General features: G+C 41.4%; 2 protein-coding genes across 2 annotated transcripts; one reads left to right on the top strand and one right to left on the bottom strand.

Annotated features, from left to right (window-relative positions):
- Positions 1-2,049: 2,049 nt before the first annotated feature.
- LOC147431511 (cyanovirin-N homolog) lies at positions 2,050-2,673 on the top strand. Its single transcript, XM_086494635.1, has 2 exons — positions 2,050-2,136; positions 2,338-2,673. Exons 1-2 carry the CDS (start codon positions 2,050-2,052, stop codon positions 2,671-2,673), a joined length of 423 nt encoding a protein of 140 aa, XP_086350761.1.
- Positions 2,674-14,613: 11,940 nt separating this feature from the next.
- On the bottom strand, positions 14,614-17,386 carry LOC147431512 (uncharacterized). The gene is made up of 5 exons (XM_086494084.1): positions 16,766-17,386; positions 16,431-16,661; positions 15,724-15,987; positions 15,426-15,608; positions 14,614-15,118 (listed from the first exon to the last, which is right to left on the bottom strand). Exons 1-5 carry the CDS (start codon positions 17,105-17,107, stop codon positions 14,741-14,743), a joined length of 1,398 nt encoding a protein of 465 aa, XP_086350210.1. The 5' UTR covers positions 17,108-17,386; the 3' UTR covers positions 14,614-14,740.
- Positions 17,387-20,234: the final 2,848 nt, after the last annotated feature.

Consider the following 20,234-nt stretch of genomic DNA (forward strand, 5'->3'; position numbering starts at 1 on the left):
AAATACGGTTTTAAAGCTTCATCTGATAATGTCCCCACAATAGTTTCTTGTTCAAGATGCTCTCAAATTCAAGATGGCCATATCTTTAGATTGCTCAAATAGAGAGATGGTAGTGGGCAATAAACAATATCAGACAAAAGATAATATATGGCAAAACTACATTTCCTCCCTGGCCAGTAAATCCTTTGTTCTAAATCATTATCTGATATGTACTCTCTCTAATCTATTTTTTGTCTTGCTGGCAATCTGCCAAATACCAAATGAACCAAGCCTTTTCTCTATTCAGATCCTTCTTGTAGGGGGGAAACCTAGACCAACATAAGATCCTTAAATTTTCTTGGGATGTGTGTTATTTACCTAAATCCAAAGGAGGACTAGGGTTGCTTAGTCTCCTCAACATATCCACTAAGTTGGTAGGAAAGTGGATACTCAGATGTTTGGTCTCTGATGACTTCTAGACACTTCTCTTAAAAAAACACTTAAATAGATTCAAAATTAAGGACTATAATCCCGGGATAATTGTACACTTAGGTACAATATTTTTTCCCCCATCAAAGTTTTATGCATGTCTCCATCTCTGTGTACAGATCCTGGAATGCATGGCAAGAGCTAAAGGAGAAATGGAAACCTGACTCCTTGGTTTGGACATTTGTAGGAAGGAGGAAGCTCACTCTAAGCAGGAAATCCAACGATTGTTTTAAATCTTCAATACACTGATGGGGAGAGTTATTCAATGGTTTAAGGCCTAAAGAAGTTTCTATGCTACAGACACAACACAATTTAACTCAGAAAGAAGGAAGATGGTGTCTAGAAAGATTACAAGTGGTCCTCACTTATTTTGGCTTTCCTTCTAGAGGGGATTTGCACCAAGAAGAAATAGTATGGTTGACTGGCGTTGAGGAAAGAACAAAGAAAAGACTGAATAAGAATTGGAAGTTTTAGTAGAGCAATAGGGAATGGACCTATAGATTCCTATGTGTTTGGGCATAGCCCTTAGAAGTCAAACATGGCACTCTACTTTGGCTCATACCTCATAAGGGAATATGGTGTGGAGTAAATCTCTCAGGATAGGTATGTCTCTGATGGGTGTTGTCCTAGATGTAGGATAGTAGTTTATGACATTCCCCACCTCTTTTTCTCTTGTATTGATAGTAATTGTAATCTCTAAAGTTCAAACTTGTAGATAGATTTGTGATATGCAGGCCACTGAAGCCAAAGATCTCCTTTTGTGGAAAATTGCAAGGGTTTTGATATTCCTCTCTGGAAAACTTAGAGAGCCTCAGCTATATCTAACACGGGCATGGGAGATGGGATCAAAGGCTCCCATCACTTTTGGGCCCCGACATTAGGCGCGCGCCGTAGATCTTGTCGCAAAAGTAAACTCGGGTATTTTTGTAAACTCGGGTACCCGAGTTTACAAAAATACCCGAGTTTACTTATGCTCGCCCCAATAATTTTGCACGTCAAAACTCCATGGAGACGTGTACATTCCACAGTGACGTGTGCAGGTGTGGTGCATAGGTCACATGGCCCTCAAATCCTAGGTTGTGCATTCAATCCTGTGGGGCGGGGGGGGGGGGGATAGGGGCGAAGTAAACTCGGGTACCCGAGTTTACATTGTCCACGAAAGCCCGGGATCTACGGTCCTCAATCATCCCACCGTAGATCCCATCTCCTCCCATGCTCGTGTGAGATATATAGGCCAAGCTTAGAGAGGGATTCGAGGCTCGGGAGTCGAGAGTCGAGGCTTGTCCTACCAGTTGGCAGTCTCTCACATACTACAGACACGTGGCAACAGATTGCTGAGCTGTAAAGTAGAGTTTCATGTAAAGTATAGTGTGATTGGTACTGACGTGTAGTAAAGTAGAGTGGACTGGTCTGGCACTGGGCTTCACCGTAAAAAACAGAGAAAATGTCATTTTGGGATGGAGCGACGTAGTAATTCAGAAAAGATCTTAGCTCATTTTGGTATAAAAAGGGCTGGTAATTTAGCTACAGCAGGAGCAATTCAAAGAGCTAGGTTCCAAAAGATTAAGGGACGGAGCGAATATGGCAGTGCGAGTCGCTAGCTGTATGGTGCTGGCCACGATGGCAGCGATCATCGGGGCTTCTTTCGCGTATGTGGGTGCTGAAGATGTAAGAGAGAGAGAGAGAGAGAGAGAGAGAGAGAGAGAGAGAGAGAGAGAGAGAGAGAGAGAGAGAGAGAGAGAGAGAGAGAGAGAGAGAGAGAGAGAGAGAGAGAGAGAGAGACACGGCGCACACACACACACACACACAAGTGGCAATTGTTCGTTTGATATTAATAGTGTTCACTGTTGATTACATAATTGCATGCAGTGCAACTTCTCCAGTAGCTACGAAGACATGGACTACGATTTAGGGTATTTGACCGCCACTTGCAAGAATTGGCAAGGATACCGCTTGTCGACGAAGCTATATCTCAATAATGCTGTGAAAAACAACAACGGGAATCTGGAGTGCCCCAGATGGGGAGGTGGCTTCCTCAGCACCTGCACCGACATAAGTGTGGAAGGCTCCACGCTCACCGCTACTTGCACCAATGACGACGGTGACTCTGTCGAGTCGTCAGTCAACCTTGACAGCTGCATCAAGAATGACAACTCCAACCTCTATCGGTGCGGTATATTCTCGGCCACGTCCGTCATCATCTAATTGTAAGAACACTCCACCTCAATATCCTCGTGCGTTTGCACCTACTGATTTGACGTCGCCGAGTGAGCTCTCCAAGCAGAGCTCCCCAATCCTTTCGCAAATAAACAACCATTGTCCGTGTTGAGTTCTAACTTCTCTCTCTCTCTCTCTCTCTCTCTCTCTCTCTCTCTCTCTCTCTCTCTCTCTCTCTCTCTCTCTCAAATATCGTATGTGTTGAATTCTACTTCTATGAGGGTCGTACACACAGTTCGAGCGTTTCATAGTGTGTGTATATATCACAAAAAGATTTATAATTTTTCTCATGTAGGAACGGAGTCTTTTTCAATGTATGGAAAATACACTCCATAACATCATGAGCTTCTGCTCCAGTCTCCATAGCACCGGCGGTCCCTACCCCCAATCCTACCTAGCTAGGTATGCGGTGCCTCCCTCACAGAAGCTCATGATCTTGAGGTACCTCACGATGAGGGAATTATTGTGAGAATATGTTCAAAACTTCTTGCGGTAGTAGGCAGCCAAAACGACTTTTTCACAAATGCATTAATTAGTTTGGGGAGGAGGAAGAAAGGAAAAGGGAAGGGTGGGGGAAAACAGGGAAAGGAGAAGGGGGGGGGAGGTAGGGTAGGTTCTGGGGGGGAGGGTGTATGCTTTTTTTTATGGCTCAAAGGGAGCTCAAGGACCAACGTAGGGATATAGCTTAGTGGTTTACATTGAGTTTCATACTATGTAGGTGATGAGTTCAAGTGCTACTCATTAATATTGGTTTGAAGTGGTGACTTGCATGGACATACTAATTGGAGATGCTAAAGGATCTTGGGGAGATTCTAACTAATGAAAAACAAAAGTAGAGCCAGTAGTAGGTGTGCAATACTCTGAAAACTTGGGCAAGTGCGAAGCAAACACATTAAATGTCACTATCATGTACTTCAACATACTTGTAGCAAGAAACATTGAGGTTGGTGTACACCTATACACATAATTACCATTGAGGTTGGTGTACAATTACATACATTATTAACTAGTCAAAATTTACACGAGAGTATTGAGATGTTGGATGTTTTGCAAGTCTAGCTAATAATATTTAAGCATAACAATAAGGTTTCTCTAAATACACCATTTAATGCAAGTAGCATTTAATTTAAATTTGTAAAGAAAGATCACCTAAATGTCTTGTTTTGATACCAAAGTAGTGATAATATTGCCATAAGCATGCCACCTTTTGTCTTACAAGTCTATGATGCTTGCTATAATTATTTTTCATTATTTGATTGTAATCAATTCTAATAGGCAACATCAAGTATATCAATATACACGCTTGAGTAGTTTTAAATTTTCAAAGTATTGGGACTTGAGAAACTTTGTGGGTTTTCTACCATGCTCTATAGGGCAAGCCATCTCTCACACTATGTTATCTATCTATACTATATATAATTGAGCTTGGAATTTTCAATGAAGGAGAGGGCCTCCATGTGTCACCCTCTCCTTCATTTCAAAAACTTTGACAAACATTTGGTTCAAAATGTAAAAGTAAGTCAGAAGTCATTTGGTTTGAAATGTAAAAGTGAAGGGTAAGTAGCAAGTACTGTGATGATAGAAAATAAAAAGATTTAGTTTTGAGAAGTGTGATAGTAAAAAATAAAGAGACTTAGTTTTGATTTCTCATTATGTCAAAAAGTCACCAGACTTAGTAGTGTGTATGTATTTATATTATTAAACTCTTTAGCAAGGCCATGGAGTTTCACTCCAACCTTCAATTTTGAAGGGTGACTAATTTTGTTTTTGTAAAGGGTGGCTCTACTTCGCAGCTTAGAAGAATAACAAGCAACGAGCTATACTATGCGTGGATAAGTTGGTATGCCTCAAACGTGCGTGCGTGTGTGTGTGTGTGTGTGTGTGTGTGTGAGAGAGAGAGAGAGAGAGAGAGAGAGATCATCCTTAAAGGTCAGATTGACCTTTGGGATCGAGTACAACATGTAGCATGCTTGAAGACTATGGATATAAGGGTGGCCACGAACAAGTTGAATCCATGATGTAGCTAGGAGATAAAGGTATGTAGGCAATGGTATGGGCTAAAATGAGGGTAAAACAAGTTTGATGTGATCAGAAGATGAGCACTCAATGTAGGGTATGATGATCACACCCTCAAATTGTTAAGGGATATAATTCACGTACAAAAAGAGACTCACCTCCATGTAGTGCCTCAATGCTCTGTCTCACATTTAAGGGAGTGGGGGCTAAGACAAATGGCTGCTATGGGCTAAAATGAGGGTAAAGCAAGTTTGATGTGATCACAAGCCGAGCACTCATGTAGGGTATGATCATCGCACTCTCAAATTGTTAAGGGATATAATTCGCGTACAAAAAGAGACTCTCCTCCATGTAGTGCCTCAATGCTCTGTCTCACATTTAAGGGAGTGGGAGCTAGGACAAATGGATGCTATGGTATAAAATATGGGTAAGGGAAAGCATGTGAATGGTTGAATACACTCTTCGTTCTCAAAGAAGAACGTGCATGTGTGCTCCATGTGTGTATGTGTGTGTATGTATTTTGCAACATACCCTTTCTTTCAGCATGATGCCCAAAACTCTTGCAAAGAGAAACGATTGAGTGAACTTTTTTTCTTTCATTGCCCTCACATTTTAAGGTTCCAATGGTGCCCAAATGTATGCAAAAAATAATATGCACCTTATGTTACTAACCTGCTTATACTCAATTGCAAGAGACCTCACAACATCCATGGGATGAGTCTTGGTAGATGCAAGTGTACATGCTAGCTAGATTAAGTGCAATCTAGCCTATAAATTTTGAAATTTATCCATGTATAGAGAGACAAAGTTTCTATAGACATGCAATCACCCCCATGTCACACACCCATCATGAATACTGCCTTTGAGAAGCAAACAACACACTGCTCACCAAATCAATTGTGCATACCAAGGGCAAAGTTTCTTCGACTACTATGTGGTGTAATGTTGGCAAGTTGGGTCATGGCTGGTACATGCATCCTAAGTGCCAACAAATAGCAATTGATGATTTAGTTGACTGTGATGCCATAAATGCAAGACCAAAACTACAGGAGAGAAGCATGGGAGAGTTGCTATCATGACCAATGCCTTGATTGGTAAGGATGATGAGAGAGGATGCTAATGCATCAAAAGAATTCGTCGTTCAATGCTAACACTATATCCAAAGAAGGATACCACCTCTCTATTAGTCTATTTAGAGGGCCACTACCACTCACCGGGGTCCCATATCAATTGTGTGAGGGGGACGTCTCTAGCCTAATACCAAATTTGATGCCTCCTTAGAGAGTAACATAGGATGTTAAGGCATGACATCATGCGAAGGGAGCCCATTACTTAATTCATTCCCAAGAGACCTCAAATTGACTTGATAAATCTTGAACTCAACACATACACACAGATAGAGATGGGGGGAGGGGGGGGGGAGGTGTGCGGGTAGGGTGGGAGGGACAGTTGCATGATTAGGAGGAGTATGTTGGAGCTTTGCATGACCAACTAGAAGGAGATTTTTCCTTGGTCAATCCACACGAATGTGGAGAGTAACTACACTTCATCAATTGTTCGATCTTACACTTAAAGGGGTAGATACATTGTTGATCCAAAAGATATATTTGTGCTTGGTTGATGTGAATGTGGAGGGCACTTAGACCTTGTGTGTTGTCATACATTGTCATCTAGAAAGTAGTTACAGTGGTGGTTGATGGACAAGTGTAATAAAGAGCTATAAAATCTCACATGAGAATCATAGGCATTTGTCCACATTTGCCCTCCCTGTGAAGGGAAGGAGAATGTGGAAGTGAGTCAGAAGTCATTTGGTTTGAAATGTAAAAGTGAACGGTAAGTAGCAAGTCCTGTGATGATAGAAAATGAAAAGATTTAGTTTTGAGAAGTGTGATAGTGAAAAATAAAAAGACTTAGTTTTGATTTCTCATTATGTCAAAAAGTCACCAGACTTAGTAGTGTGTATGTATTTATATTATTAAACTCTTTATCAAGGCCATGGAGTTTCACTTCAACCTCAATTTTGAAGGGTAACTACTTTTGTTTTTGTAAAGGGTGGCTCTACTTCGCAGCTTAGAAAAATAACGAGCAACGAGCTATACTATGCGTCGATAAGTTGGAACGCCAAGAACGTGCGTGCGTGCGTGCGTGTGTGTGTGTGTGTGTGTGTGTGTGTGTGAGTGAGAGTGAGAGAGAGAGAGAGAGAGAGAGAGAGAGAGAGAGAGAGATGCGGTGACACATCACAGATCCGAGAGAGAAAGATCATGTTTCATTTTCTACAGCATCGCTGTGTGTGTCGTAGGTCAGAGAGAGAGAGAGAGAGAGAGAGAGAGAGAGAGAGAGAGAGAGAGAGAGAGAGAGAGAGAGAGAGAGAGAGATCTCATCCTTAAAGGTCAGATTGACCTTTGGGAACGAGTACAACATGTAACATGCTTGAAGACTATGGATATGAGGGTGGCCACAAACAAGTTGAATACATGAGGTGGCTAGGAGAGAAAGGTATGTAGGCAATGGTATGGGATAAAATGAAGCTAAAACAAGTTTAATGTGATCAGAAGATGAGCACTCAATGTAGGGTATGATGATCACACCCTCAAATTGTTAAGGGATATAATTCACGTACAAAAAGAGACTGACCTCCATGTAGTGCCTCAATGCTCTGTCTCACATTTAAGGGAGTGGGGGCTAAGCCAAATGGCTGCTATGGGCTAAAACGAGGGTAAAGCAAGTTTGATGTGATCAGAAGCCGAGCACTCATGTAGGGTATGATCATCGCACTCTCAAATTGTTAAGGGATATAATTCGCGTACACAAAGAGACTCTCCTCCATGTAGTGCCTAAATGCTCTGTCTCACATTTAAGGGAGTGGGAGCTAGGCCAAATGGATGCTATGGTATAACATATGGGTAAGGGAAAGCATGTGAATGATTGAAGAAACTCTTCTCTCTCAAAGAAGAACGTGCATGTGGGCTCCATGTGTGTGTATGTATTTTTCAACATACCCTTTCTTTGAGCATGATTCCCAAAACTCTTGCAAAGAGAAACGATTGAGTGAACTTTTTTTCTTTCATTACCCTCACATTTTAAGGTGCCAATGGTGCCCAAATGTATACAAAAAATAATATGCACCTTATGTTACTAACCTGCTTATGGTCAATTGCAAGAGACCTCACAACATCCATGGGATGAGTCTTGGTAGATGCAAGTGTACATGCTAGCTAGATTGAGTGCAATCTAGCCTGTAAATTTTGAAATTTATCCATATATAGAGAGACAAAGTTGCTATAGCCATGCAATCACCCCCATGTCACACACCCATCATGAATACTGCCTTTGAGAAGCAAACAACACACTGCTCACCAAATCAATTGTGCATACCAAGGGCAAAGTTTCTTCGACTACTATGTGGTGTAATGTTGGCAAGTTGGGTCATGGCTGGTACATGCATCCTAAGTGCCAACAAATAGCAATTGATGATTTAGTTGACTGTGATGCCATAAATGCAAGACCAAAACTACAGGAGAGAAGCATGGGAGAGTTGCTATCATGACCAATGCCTTGATTGGTAAGGATGATGAGAGAGGATGCTAATGCATCAAAAGAATTCGTCGTTCAATGCTAACACTATATCCAAAGAAGGATACCACCTCTCTATTAGTCTATTTAGAGGGCCACTACCACTCATTAGGGTCCCATATCAATTGTGTGAGGGGGACGTCTCTAGCCTAATACCAAATTTGATTCCTCGTTAGAGAGTACCATAGGATGTTAAGGCAAGACATCATACGAAGGGAGCCCATTACTTAATTCATTCCCAAGAGACCTCAAATTGATTTGATAAATCTTGAACTCAACATACACACACAGACAGAGATGGGGGGAGGGGGGGGGGGGGATGTGTGCGGGTAGGGTGGGAGGGACACTTGCATGATTAGGAGGAGGATGTTGGAGCTTTGCATGACCAAGTAGAAGGAGATTTTTCCTTGGTCAATCCACACGAATGTGGAGAGTAACTACACTTCATCAGTTGTTCGATCTTACACTCAAAAAGGTAGATACATTGTTGATCCAAAAGATATATTTGTGCTTGGTTGATGTGAATGTGGAGGGCACTTAGACCTTGTGTGTTGTCATACATTGTCATCTAGAAAGTAGTTACAGTGGTGGTTGATGCACAAGTGTAATAAAGAGCTATAAAAGCTCACATGAGAATAATAGGCATTCGTCCACATTTGCCCTCCCTGTGAAGGGAAGGAGAACACTGGTTGCTTCAATTGACGCACATGTAGCCGAGGGAACGCGCGGGTCACATACTAGTACTATATATAATTGAGGTTGAAATTTTCAAGGAAGGAGAGGGCATCCATGTGTCACTCTCTCCTTCATTTCAAAAACTTTAAGAAACATTTGGTTCAAAATGTAAAAGTGAGTCAGAAGTCATTTGGTTTGAAATGTAAAAGTGAAGGGTAAGTAGCAAGTAGTGTGATGATAGAAAATGAAAAGATTTAGTTTTGAGAAGTGTGGTAGTAAAAAATAAAAAGACTTAGTTTTGATTTCTCATTATGTCAAAAAGTCACTAGACTTAGTAGTGTGTATATATTTATATTATTAAACTCTTTAGCAAAGCCATGGAGTTTCACTCCAACCTTTAATTTTGAAGCGTGACTACTTTTGTTTTTGTAAAGCGTGGCTCTATTTCGCAGCTTAGAAAAATAACGAGCAACGAGCTATACTATGTGTGGATAAGTTGGTACACCTTGAATGTGCGTGCGTGCGTGTGTGCGTGAGAGAGAGAGAGAGAGATGCGGCGACACATCGCAGATCCGAGAGAAAAAGATCATGTTTCATTTTCTACAACATCGCCGTGTGTATCGCAGGTCAGAGAGAGAGAGAGAGAGAGAGAGAGAGAGAGAGAGAGAGAGAGAGAGAGAGAGAGAGAGATCATCCTTAAAGGTCAGATTGACCTTTGGGATCGAGTACAACATGTAACATGCTTGAAGACTATGGATATAAGTGTGGCCACTAACAAGTTGAATCCATGAGGCGGCTAGGAGAGAAAGGTATGTAGGCAATGGTATGGGCTAGAATGAGGGTAAAACAAGTTTGATGTTATCAAAAGATGAGCACTCAATGTAGGGTATGATGATCACACCCTCAAATTGTTAAGGGATATAATTCACGTACAAAAAGAGACTCACCTCCATGTAGTGCCTCAATGCTTTGTCTCACATTTAGAGGAGTGGGGGCTAAGCCAAATGGCTGCTATGGGCTAAAATGAGGGTAAAGCAATTTTGATGTCATCAGAAGTCGAGCACTCATGTAGCGTATGATGATCGCACTCTCAAATTTTTAGGGAATATAATTCGCATACAAAAAGAGACTCTCCTCTATGTAGTGCCTCAATGCTCTGTCTCACAATCAAGGGAGTGGGAGCTAGGCCAAATGGATGCTATGGTATAACATATGGGTAAGGGAAAGCATGTGAATGGTTGAATACACTCTTCTCTCTCAAAGAAGAACGTACATGTGGGCTCCATGTGTGTGTATGTATTTTGCAACATACCCTTTCTTTGAGCATGATTCCAAAAATTCTTGCAAAGAGAAACGATTGAGTGAACTTTTTTTCTTTCATTACCCTCACATTTTAAGGTGCCAATGGTGCCCAAATGTATACAAAACATAATATGCACCTTATGTTACTAACCTGCTTATGGTCAATTGCAAGAGACCTCACAACATCCATGGGATGAGTCTTGGTAGATGCAAGTGTACATGCTAGCTAGATTGAGTGCAATCTAGCCTGTAAATTTTGAAATTTATCCATATATAGAGAGACAAAGTTGCTATAGCCATGCAATCACCCCCATGTCACACACCCATCATGAATACTGCCTTTAAGAAGCAAACAACACACTGCTCACCAAATCAGTTGTGCATACCAAGGGAAAAGTTTCTTTGACTACTATGTGGTGTTATGTTGGCATGTTGGGTCATGGCTGGTACATGCATCCTAAGTGCCAACAAATAGCAATTGATGCTTTAGTTGACTCTGATGCCCTAAATGCAAGACCAAAACTACACGAGAGAAGCATGGGAGAGTTGCTATCACGACCAATGCCTTGATTGGTAAGGATGGTGAGAGGGGATGCTAATGCATCTAAAGAATTTGTCGTTCAATGCTAACACTATATTCAAAGAAGGATACTAGCTCTCTATTAGTCTATTTAGAGGGCCACTACCACTCACCAGAGTCCCATATCAATTGTGTGAGGGGGACGTCTCTAGCCAAATCGCAAATTTGATGCCTCCTTAGAGAGTAACATAGGATGTTAAGGCAAGAAATCATGCAAAGGGAGCCCATTACTTAATTCATTCCCAAGAGACCTCAAATTGACTTGATATTTCTTGAACTCAACACACACACACAGATAGAAATGGGGGGGGGGGGGAGGGCGGGAGGGACACTTGCATGATTAGGAGGAGTATGTTGGAGCTTGGCATGACCAACTAGAAGGAGATTTGTCCTTGGTCAATCCACCCGAATGTGGAGATTAACTACACTTCATCAATTGTTCGATCTTACACTCAAAATGGTAGACATATTGTTGATCCAAAAGATATATTTACGCTTGGTTGATGTGAATGTAGAGGGCACTTAGACCTTGTGTGTTGTCATACATTGTCATCTGGAAAGGAGTTACAGTGGTGGTTGATGCGCAAGTGTATTAAAGAGCTGTAAAAGCTCACATGAGAATCTTAGGCATTCGTCCACATTTGCCCTCCCTGTGAAGGGAAGGAGAACAATGGTTGCTTCAATTGACGCACATGTAGCCGCGACAACGCGCGGGTCACATACTAGTTAATTTGAAGCACATCAAGTTAAACATACAAGTAAAGCTTCACTTGATAGTATACTATTCAAGCATGCTCACAAGGGAAGGATTGTTATGTTTAAAAGGAAGGCTTGAGTAATAGAAAATACTAGAGAGCATGATAGGGATTAGGACTTATCTCCAAGAAGATCACAAGTTGTACAACTTGCGTGATTAAGACTAAGGGTCATGCAAATGTAGATCTATATCTCAACTACGAGTAAGGGGGGCCTCTACGTCCCTCCCCCGGCCCCGCATGTGAGGGGCACCTAATCACTGTGACAAGGAGTGTTAACATACACTTTTGTAGATTACTTGGTACATGGCACAAGATCATTGTGTCAAGCAGTGTTGACATTGAAATGCAACTATGCAAGCGAAAACAAGTGAGAGAATCACGGTGGCTTTCTAAAATAATTAGAACATGATAAAATCACTAGGTTGAGTTTAAGTAGAATTAGTGTTCAAGAAAGGATTGCCTCCGCTTAGCCTTGGGTCGGTTGAAAATGGAGACTCCCTGGTTGCAAACCATGGTAAAGGGGAAAGAAATTGGTGAACTATGTGAGAAAATAGTTTTAAAATCTTGCAAATAGGTTCGATTCTTTGTGGGAAGGAAACTCAATCGACAGCCGCTCAATAAAAGAGACTTTTTTGAATATTGATTAGAATTAAGTTATAGAATGCAAGGAAAGTAAAGCCATGTGAGGCTATGAAATGAAATGTGAAATTAAAAAAACTCATTAATATGTGTGTGTACATAGAATTCACTAGAATTATACAAGTCAAGTTTCACTTTAACATTCTAAAACAATATAGAATGCAAGAAAAGTCAACATATGTAAGGATATGAAATGAAAGTGAAATAAACATTTAAGGTAAGTGTCCATCATGGCACTGAAAACAATGAAAGTCTCCCTAACTTAACACAACACAAAGGTTTCTTTTAGAAAGCCAAAAATCAAGCGACTAGAAGAGTTACAAAGATTACGTACCTTTCTTTATTATCAATATAGTTCCAACTAGCGAAAAAGGGAACGAGATGAAAAATCTCTCAGTTTATTTCGCTACAATGTCGAGGACTAGACAAATTTCAGATTAACGTGCAAAAATAGTGTAGGACTTTTGAAAGATGAATTTGAGATCGTTGGGATTTTGGATGAGCCGATGTACATAAAAGTGAGCCAATCTTTGAGGCCAACATCTCTAGGCACGGAACTCCATCGGGTCGTGTCGAATCAATTGTGAAATGTAAATTGTTTGGAAATGAATATGTGTTGTGTCGCAATAGAATCTTGACTTGGAGTGTCCAAGTTTGTTGCACTCCCACCTGTCACCTTTCTTTTCATGTACAATGCTTTGATGTTGTCAGCAATGCAGTGAAACAGTAGGTATCTTTTGTGAAATGTGTAAAGTGCAAGCTAAGTTTTCAATTTCAACAAACTGCATATGTCATGCACTGCACTGCATGTAGTACAATAAAAGACAAAGTACATGACACTTTTTGCTAAAACCTAGCCCTTTTGGATGAAGAACTTGCAAAAAGGCAGAGGAGCGAGTTCAAATTTTCTTCATAAGGAAAACGATAAATGACACTCATAGGATAGCAAACACCATGGGGTGGCTCCCTGCTATCCGATGTAACTATGACTCTCGAAAGCTAAAGCTGTCATGGCTCGTAAGGAGGATGACAAGAATTTGTAATTGTTTGATTTTGTTATATATAATTTACTCGCAATTGTGAGTTTTTGGGGGTGAAAAAAAAGGATAGTAGATGCCATGGTCAATTCCAACAATTAAGAGCATGGTCACGGAAGACTTAGTTATCACTATGCCTCGATAGTTACTGACAACAGCGTAGAGCATCCATTGTCAACAACGGGTAGGGAGAGAAAGGTCAACCTTCCGTCACTAACCGATCGAGAGAAGGCATCCACATGCTTTAGGTCAATAAGCATATACATCATCAATCCAAAGCTGTTGAGAAGACATTCCCATGCTTAAATCAAGGATCTTATATTCTCTAGAAAGGAACCCTAGTCTTTGTGAACTTTTGCTCAGCTCCATCTCTACATGCATGAGTGAGGAGGCTCTGGGAAGCGTGCGCAGGGGAGCGTGAGTTTTGCTTAAGCTTGGTTGTGCTCGAGCACGGCGGGCATGTGGCGAAGGTGGCTGGAATCTACTATGCAAAAGCACGGGGGTCATTGCCGAGTGGGGAACCCTGTCCGTGTTGTGCTCAGAGCCTGGCGTCTTTCCTTGACCTCCTCTTTTTGGTTGTAGGGGCTTGGCAGCGGCTCCCCTTCTTTCGAAAGGAGAATCAAGTTACGGGGTGTGATGCGCTTCCCTCTGTGCAGGGCGACAAGGAGGGGGCTCGTGATAGAGCTTTCCATCCGCTGGCTTCATCCATGGTTGGGTCTCTCTCATGCGAAGGCACATGGCTTGCTTTTCCAGATCGCTGTTGACTAATTCTCCGGCTGGTTGGATCCAGCCTCGATGGGCAGTGGTGGTTCTGGAGGTGGTTGCTAAGACATATTAAGCTTGTATTAAAAGGCATCCTTGTAAAAAGCCGAAGGACAGTTCTGTACAACATTATTTGGGTGCTATGGTATTCATGACTCGAGCAAAGCATGGATTTGTTGAAAGTTTTTGGTATTATGCTAATATAATATAATATACACCACTCACATTTGTGAGTTTGGCATTAAAAGCCATCCTTGTAAACACCCGAAGGACACTTCTATACAGCATTATTTGGGTGCTATGGTATTCATGACTCGAGCAAAGCATGGATTTGTTGTAAGTTTCTGGTATTATGCTAATATAATATAATATACACCACTCACATTTGTGAGTTTGGAAAAAAAAAAGAAAAAGATTGGAAGAATGTTTACAAATGCGACTTTAATGAAACAGTAAGAGCCTAATTTAAAAAAATTGCAATTGGAAGAATGTTTCCAAATGTGATCCAAGTGTTCTTAGAACTATTATAGATCATTACACATAGTTCTTTGCAATTTGACTTAATTTTGAAATATCGTAATTCAAATTAAAACAAAAAACCTTGATTGTTTTCTCTTATTTTGAAGTCCCAAGCATACATTCTCGAGAGGTGACCAACAAGAGGAGTATAGAATTGGAACATTATTCAAGTCTCTGCCCCAAATGGGATCTATTTAGAATAGTGAAGAAACTGCACCGATAGATCCTGAGACAGCACTATTGACACCAGAAACAGTCGCACTAGCTATCTTCTCAACAGCATTGACAAGAGCTTCTACCACGTCGGGGACTCCATCGATGGGAACAATTTCAAAGCCAATAATGTAATAGTTCTTCGTTGCAGTGCTACCGGCCTTGGTTTTGATTGTATATCTCTTGCCTTCCTGAGGTTCAAAGCCTGCATACTCATCATAATGCATTTTTAAGTTTGCACTAAACCTATCATAATCTGTACTCCATGCTCCACCCTCTGAATAGCTGGCATAGTACATTCGCACCCATGGGAACGACACAATTGATTGCTCTCTTTTGTTAAGGTGGAATTGATGAACCTATGGGACAACACAAAGAAAAGTCATATGTAATGCAATAAAGCAAACGGTAATTAATATGTAAGCACAATATTTCTAATTCCCTTTGTCAATTTGTCACTTGATGAAATATTTTTTATATATGTATATAAATATATGTGTCTGTACGCACATATACATATGTGTGTGTGTATGTATACATATATGTATGTATGCATGTATATATATACATACAAACACATACCCACACACATAGATAAAAGAAGATTCCTCTTTGACCAAGTGGGGAGCACATTCATATCCCTACAGTTAATAGACTCATGCTCACCTTCGGATCATTGGAAGTGCTTATGGTAACTTCGACATCACTTGAATCATAGTCATCATAGTCGATCAAGTAGTAGACCCTCAACTTAATATGCATGGTTTTCTCCACCACAAAGGCCGCTACTTGTAGATCTTTATCCACTTCTGTATACACATGTAATGCTGCACGATTGTTCATGAAGACCTTGGCAAAAACAAAAAAGGGTTAGAGGCGAGCTGGAGACAATGCATAATCAAGGAAAGGAATGTAGTAAACCATTTCAAGGCAATAATGTTGATTGATGGAATTAAGGACACACCTGTGGCATGCCATAGTAATTTTTTTTCCCTGCAAATTTCGGGCGAAATTGCAATTGATAATAAGCTTTGTTGTCCACAAAATCACTCTCCGCATAATCAGGATGGCTTTTGGCAACAAGACAAGCTTTTCCATCATGCCATTTCGTGCTAAAGCTCATGAGACCTCCCACAAGCTTTCCCAAATCCATGAGCACATTGGCCAAACTTGGATATACAAATTCGCCCGATTCTTTCACGAGCTTGCTAACTGCCTCGAACATTGTCTGTTACATTAAATTGTGTTTAGAAAGTAGAACAATATTTTTTTCTATTTTCATTTTTTAATTTGCCTCGATGGTTAATGTCACTCCCCCCCACCCCCACAAAACAAATTCATGATAGAGAGTGTATGTATTGCATTCACCAAAATAATGTACAAAGGTAACTCAAGCTCGTGGCGAACCTTGAGAGACATCAGATTACAATAGACAGCAATCGGGCTTCCCAAAGAGACAACTAACTACCCCTCAACAGGTCATTTCTATCCCGTGAGAAGGGTATTGATGGCCCAATACCATTCATCAGAAGGGCTAAACATGTCTGAAATAAAATAATATGTAAGATGCTAAAATACATAAACGTGGATAGTTAATGCTTGTTTGATAATCAATTTTTATATTATTTTTGAGCAAACAATGTGAATCCGCCAAAAAAAGAAAGATAGTACCTTATTATAAGCAGATTCAAGGTGTTCATTGATATCATTCTGGAAGTCAATAATCTCAGCTTTGCTATATCCACAAGTTGCACCTGCGAGCATCATCTCCCGAAGCAAGCCCACATACAAGGCAAGAGCTGAACCATATGAGAGCACAGTGTGCTTCATATATGAAGGTTGTGCATAGAGGTTGAGCATGTGCACCAACGTCGATTTGCAATTTTCAAAGCGTACCACCACCTATGCTCCATGAAAAGCTCATAATCAGAGAACATTACACGTATGCATCTCATTCAATAATGCTACTGCCATGCATTATTGAAAAAGAAAGAGAGAGAAGTAACCTTTTGGACGGCAACAGAGGAAGCATTTTCTTTGTAGGACTCGACGGAGAGACGGTAGTCCTGGCCGAGCTGGGCGATGCTGGCGTTATAGGCGCGAGCCTGGTCGGCCACGCTCTCCGCCAGCGCCTGACTGATCAGTTTGCCCACCGACTCGAAGAGCGAGTCCATGGCTGCCTTCTTCTGCGCCGCCGTCCGATCGGCCAGGGCCAGGTCCCAGACGTGGCCAAAGAAAAGCTGCAGGAAGGGCCCGGCCGCTGGCACCAGCCCCAGTCCCAGCGATATCCCATCTTGAAATCCCTTCAGCACCGCGTCCTCCACCAGCTGCGATGTCACCACCGACATGGTGCCTGCTGAGCTTAGCGTCTCTCTCTCTCTCTCTCTCTCTCTCTCTCTCTCTCTCTCTCTCTCTCTCTCTCTCAGCTTCGACCGTGCAACTCTCTCTCTCTCTCTCTCTCTCTCTCTCTCTCTCTCTCTCTCTCTCTAGTTTAGCATCTGGTGCAAGAAGCGAGGTGGCGCTAGCTCTCTCTCTCTCTCTCTCCCTCTCTTTGCAGCTCTGCCTCGGCTCTCCCGGTCCAGCGCCTCCTTTATAGCCACCCAGCCTTCATCCCAGCCCTCCATCGTCATCCGGCACCCTCCCAGATTGATCCGCCGTAGCAACTGTTCTCTCGCTCAGCTTCTTTTTTTTTTCTTTTTGTGGATGAGCTGGTGGAGCTCAGAGAGCATCCCAAGCGGATAAGGCAGGCCAATCCATCTGATAGTTTTCCTTGATTTTTTTCGTCGCAGAATCCTTGGCCAGCGATACTGTTGTGTTGTCTAGCGTTTTCGTCTTGTCGTACGATAAGGCCTGCAGTGACTTTTGTCGCCATCTCTGAAGTAACCCCGAGTATGACATCGCACCTAATACCCTTCACTAAGCTATATTTAAGCTAGAGAAAAATTAAAAACAGAAATATTAGGGCAGCTTTCAACTTAGTTGAAGATTACGGATTTTTTCTCCCCCTCTCTTTTACAAGGAAATTTACTGCTCCCAAAAAGTGTTCCCGTTAAAACCTGTAAATTTATATTTACAATATACCACTTGAACTTTGGTTTTTACCTATCAACTACTACAACGTGCAAGTGCTTTCATAATTTTGTTTTAATTTTTCAAAAAAAAATTGCAAACGTTTAAACGAGGCATGCAAATTTTCAAATAGCCCTATTCTTTGATAATAGATATCCTTTAACAAAATTCTTTGGGAATATTGTTGGAAAAGGTGTTGAAGCCTTCAACTAGTGTGCCATGATCAATACTCTCCAGCGAATGGATCTGTGTTGTTATTAGTGGACGCACCGCCACACAATGGAGCAAGGGATTGTGGCTAGTGGGAACCCCCTCCTAAGAAGATAAGCTATCGAGAGCCAGATGGATCTTAATCGTCGTGGAGGCATATTTGCAAGTTAACCGATTCTCTAGCAGCAAACATCAGAGTTTAGTGCCTCCCATCGTCAGCTTCCATCTTCTATAGGAAAAGACCATCGACAAGCTTTGCTTGGCAATATCGTATCTGAACACCACATTGTCAGCAACTACAGAGCATTTGATTCTATCTCCCTGGTGTTTGTCCACCTTAGTCTCCCATTCAGCTGCAAGGAGTCCGTTGATTGCACTTCCCCCTTTGCAAGTCCACATTTTTTGGGGTCCTGCGAACACTTTGAAGTCGAAATATAAACACAAACACATAAAGAGACATAAACCATGTTACTGTGGCTTTGTGTGAACCATAGGTGCACTTCATTGCTGCTTGCAAATCCGCCTCGATTCTCCTTTTGGTTGTTGCGATCAAGGCACTGTCTGGCTTGGGCCATTCCAAACTCTCCAAGGTTAACGAGTGAACCAAAGAAAGATTACCATACCCATTTCGCCTAGATGTGACATAAGTATGATTATAAAAAAAATGTCACGTGAGGTAAACCCAGAGGATGGGCAACCAGCATAGAGCAACTTGCCAAGCTTAGCGTGGATGGCCTCAAAAGTTCCTACGAAGGACTCTATTGGGTCCCACTCTACAAAATCGTATGGAAAAACATCTGCAAACATGAACAAGCAATGAAAATCTTACAATCATCAAAAGCAACACACAAGGCAAATATACTGAATAGACGATCAAAAAACCTGAAAGAGGAGTAAAATTACAATTTGCAAGAAACCTCGATGGAGCCACTGTTGTCTCTAGCTTCAGTTGTGAAGCAACATACACATGCCGCATCTTGGCAAGCCTCTTGCCGTCTCATGTTTGCTTGAACTCCATGATTTTTCCCTTCCAATGGTGTGCTCAAGAAGCCATGTATCTCCTTGAGACCTTGTGTGCACCTCTTGAGCTAGGCTACATTGTCACCGGACACATCATTCGTTTGAACTCCATTGTCACCCAATATCCCTTGTCGTCTTGTATATTGCTGCATGAAATGGAGTCAATGACACTCCTAGGTCGTCGAGTACCTGATGATGCCATGGGCAATAGTCGCACAACATGAAAACAAACACTTATGAGTAGACATTGCACATCCATGTTCTCAGCTATATAAAGAGCAAGATTCTTGATGGTACACAAAGGTCAAGGATGCCCATTTCCTGCTATGTCATAAAATCTAATATCTAACCAACCCAAATGATTTTCTTATATTAAACTGATCATTTAATGTGGGAGAATAAACGGGAACAAGGATTAGAAACGGGGATCACAATATCATACCACATTACTGAGGAATCAACAATTGGCTGAATAACCATCGAGGTGTACTTCGAGAGATCCACAAGCACCCAACCCGAGCCATGACCTCTATTGGTGATTGGTGGACCGAAAAGTAAACTCATTGAGATACGGCACATAGAGTTCAAAGTACTTCATAAGCAACAACTTGATGAATACGCATGCCGTTCCAAATCAGCCTTTGCTAAACGCTAGGGCCCATAACACCTTGTGTGCATGCATTTAGCAGAAAACAGATCCGAACCTGTATATGCATGGTGATCCTTGCCAATACTTATGGCAACTGTGATATGTCCAGCACACATTAGAAAGGAATGTAAATAGTTCTAAAAAGAAACTAATTACTTTCAATTGCAATCTTTTGCAAACCTTGCTAAAACATCTGAACCATTATAGAAAGTGAAACATTGATCACTTCTAGGTATAAACAATGAAACTTTTTCATTAACAATTTAGAGCCTTGCTATATGTATAAACAACCATCTGTAATGTTTTTTAGCAGTACTCGTACCTGACAAGTCATTCTAAGTATCCGACAATTTTTGGCCACTGAAATTGCTCTTGATACGTCGTGCTAAAAATGGTCTAGAAAAGAGATGTGACCAGCACCTAGGGACTTTGTCGTGACACATATTTGAAATAGTGGGTGCCAGTGTCAGTCCCATAGACTCATAACCTCCACATGTGGAATATGTCTCATGTAACGATAGGTAAAA

This window comes from Adiantum capillus-veneris, chromosome 21 (genome assembly GCF_014529385.1).
Source record: "Adiantum capillus-veneris isolate H3 chromosome 21, ASM1452938v2, whole genome shotgun sequence".
Classification (NCBI taxonomy): domain Eukaryota; kingdom Viridiplantae; phylum Streptophyta; class Polypodiopsida; order Polypodiales; family Pteridaceae; genus Adiantum; species Adiantum capillus-veneris.

Coding starts and splice junctions, on each gene's coding strand:
- LOC147431512 (XM_086494084.1), bottom strand. CDS start 17,107: ATGTCGGTGGTGACATCGCAGCTGGTGGAGGACGCGGTGCTGAAGGGA. Junction 15,988..16,430: donor TTGAATCTGCTTATAATAAG/GTACTATCTTTC, acceptor TTAATGTAACAG/ACAATGTTCGAGGCAGTTAG. Junction 15,609..15,723: donor ATTACTATGGCATGCCACAG/GTGTGTCCTTAA, acceptor GTTTTTGCCAAG/GTCTTCATGAACAATCGTGC.
- LOC147431511 (XM_086494635.1), top strand. CDS start 2,050: ATGGCAGTGCGAGTCGCTAGCTGTATGGTGCTGGCCACGATGGCAGCG. Junction 2,137..2,337: donor CGTATGTGGGTGCTGAAGAT/GTAAGAGAGAGA, acceptor AATTGCATGCAG/TGCAACTTCTCCAGTAGCTA.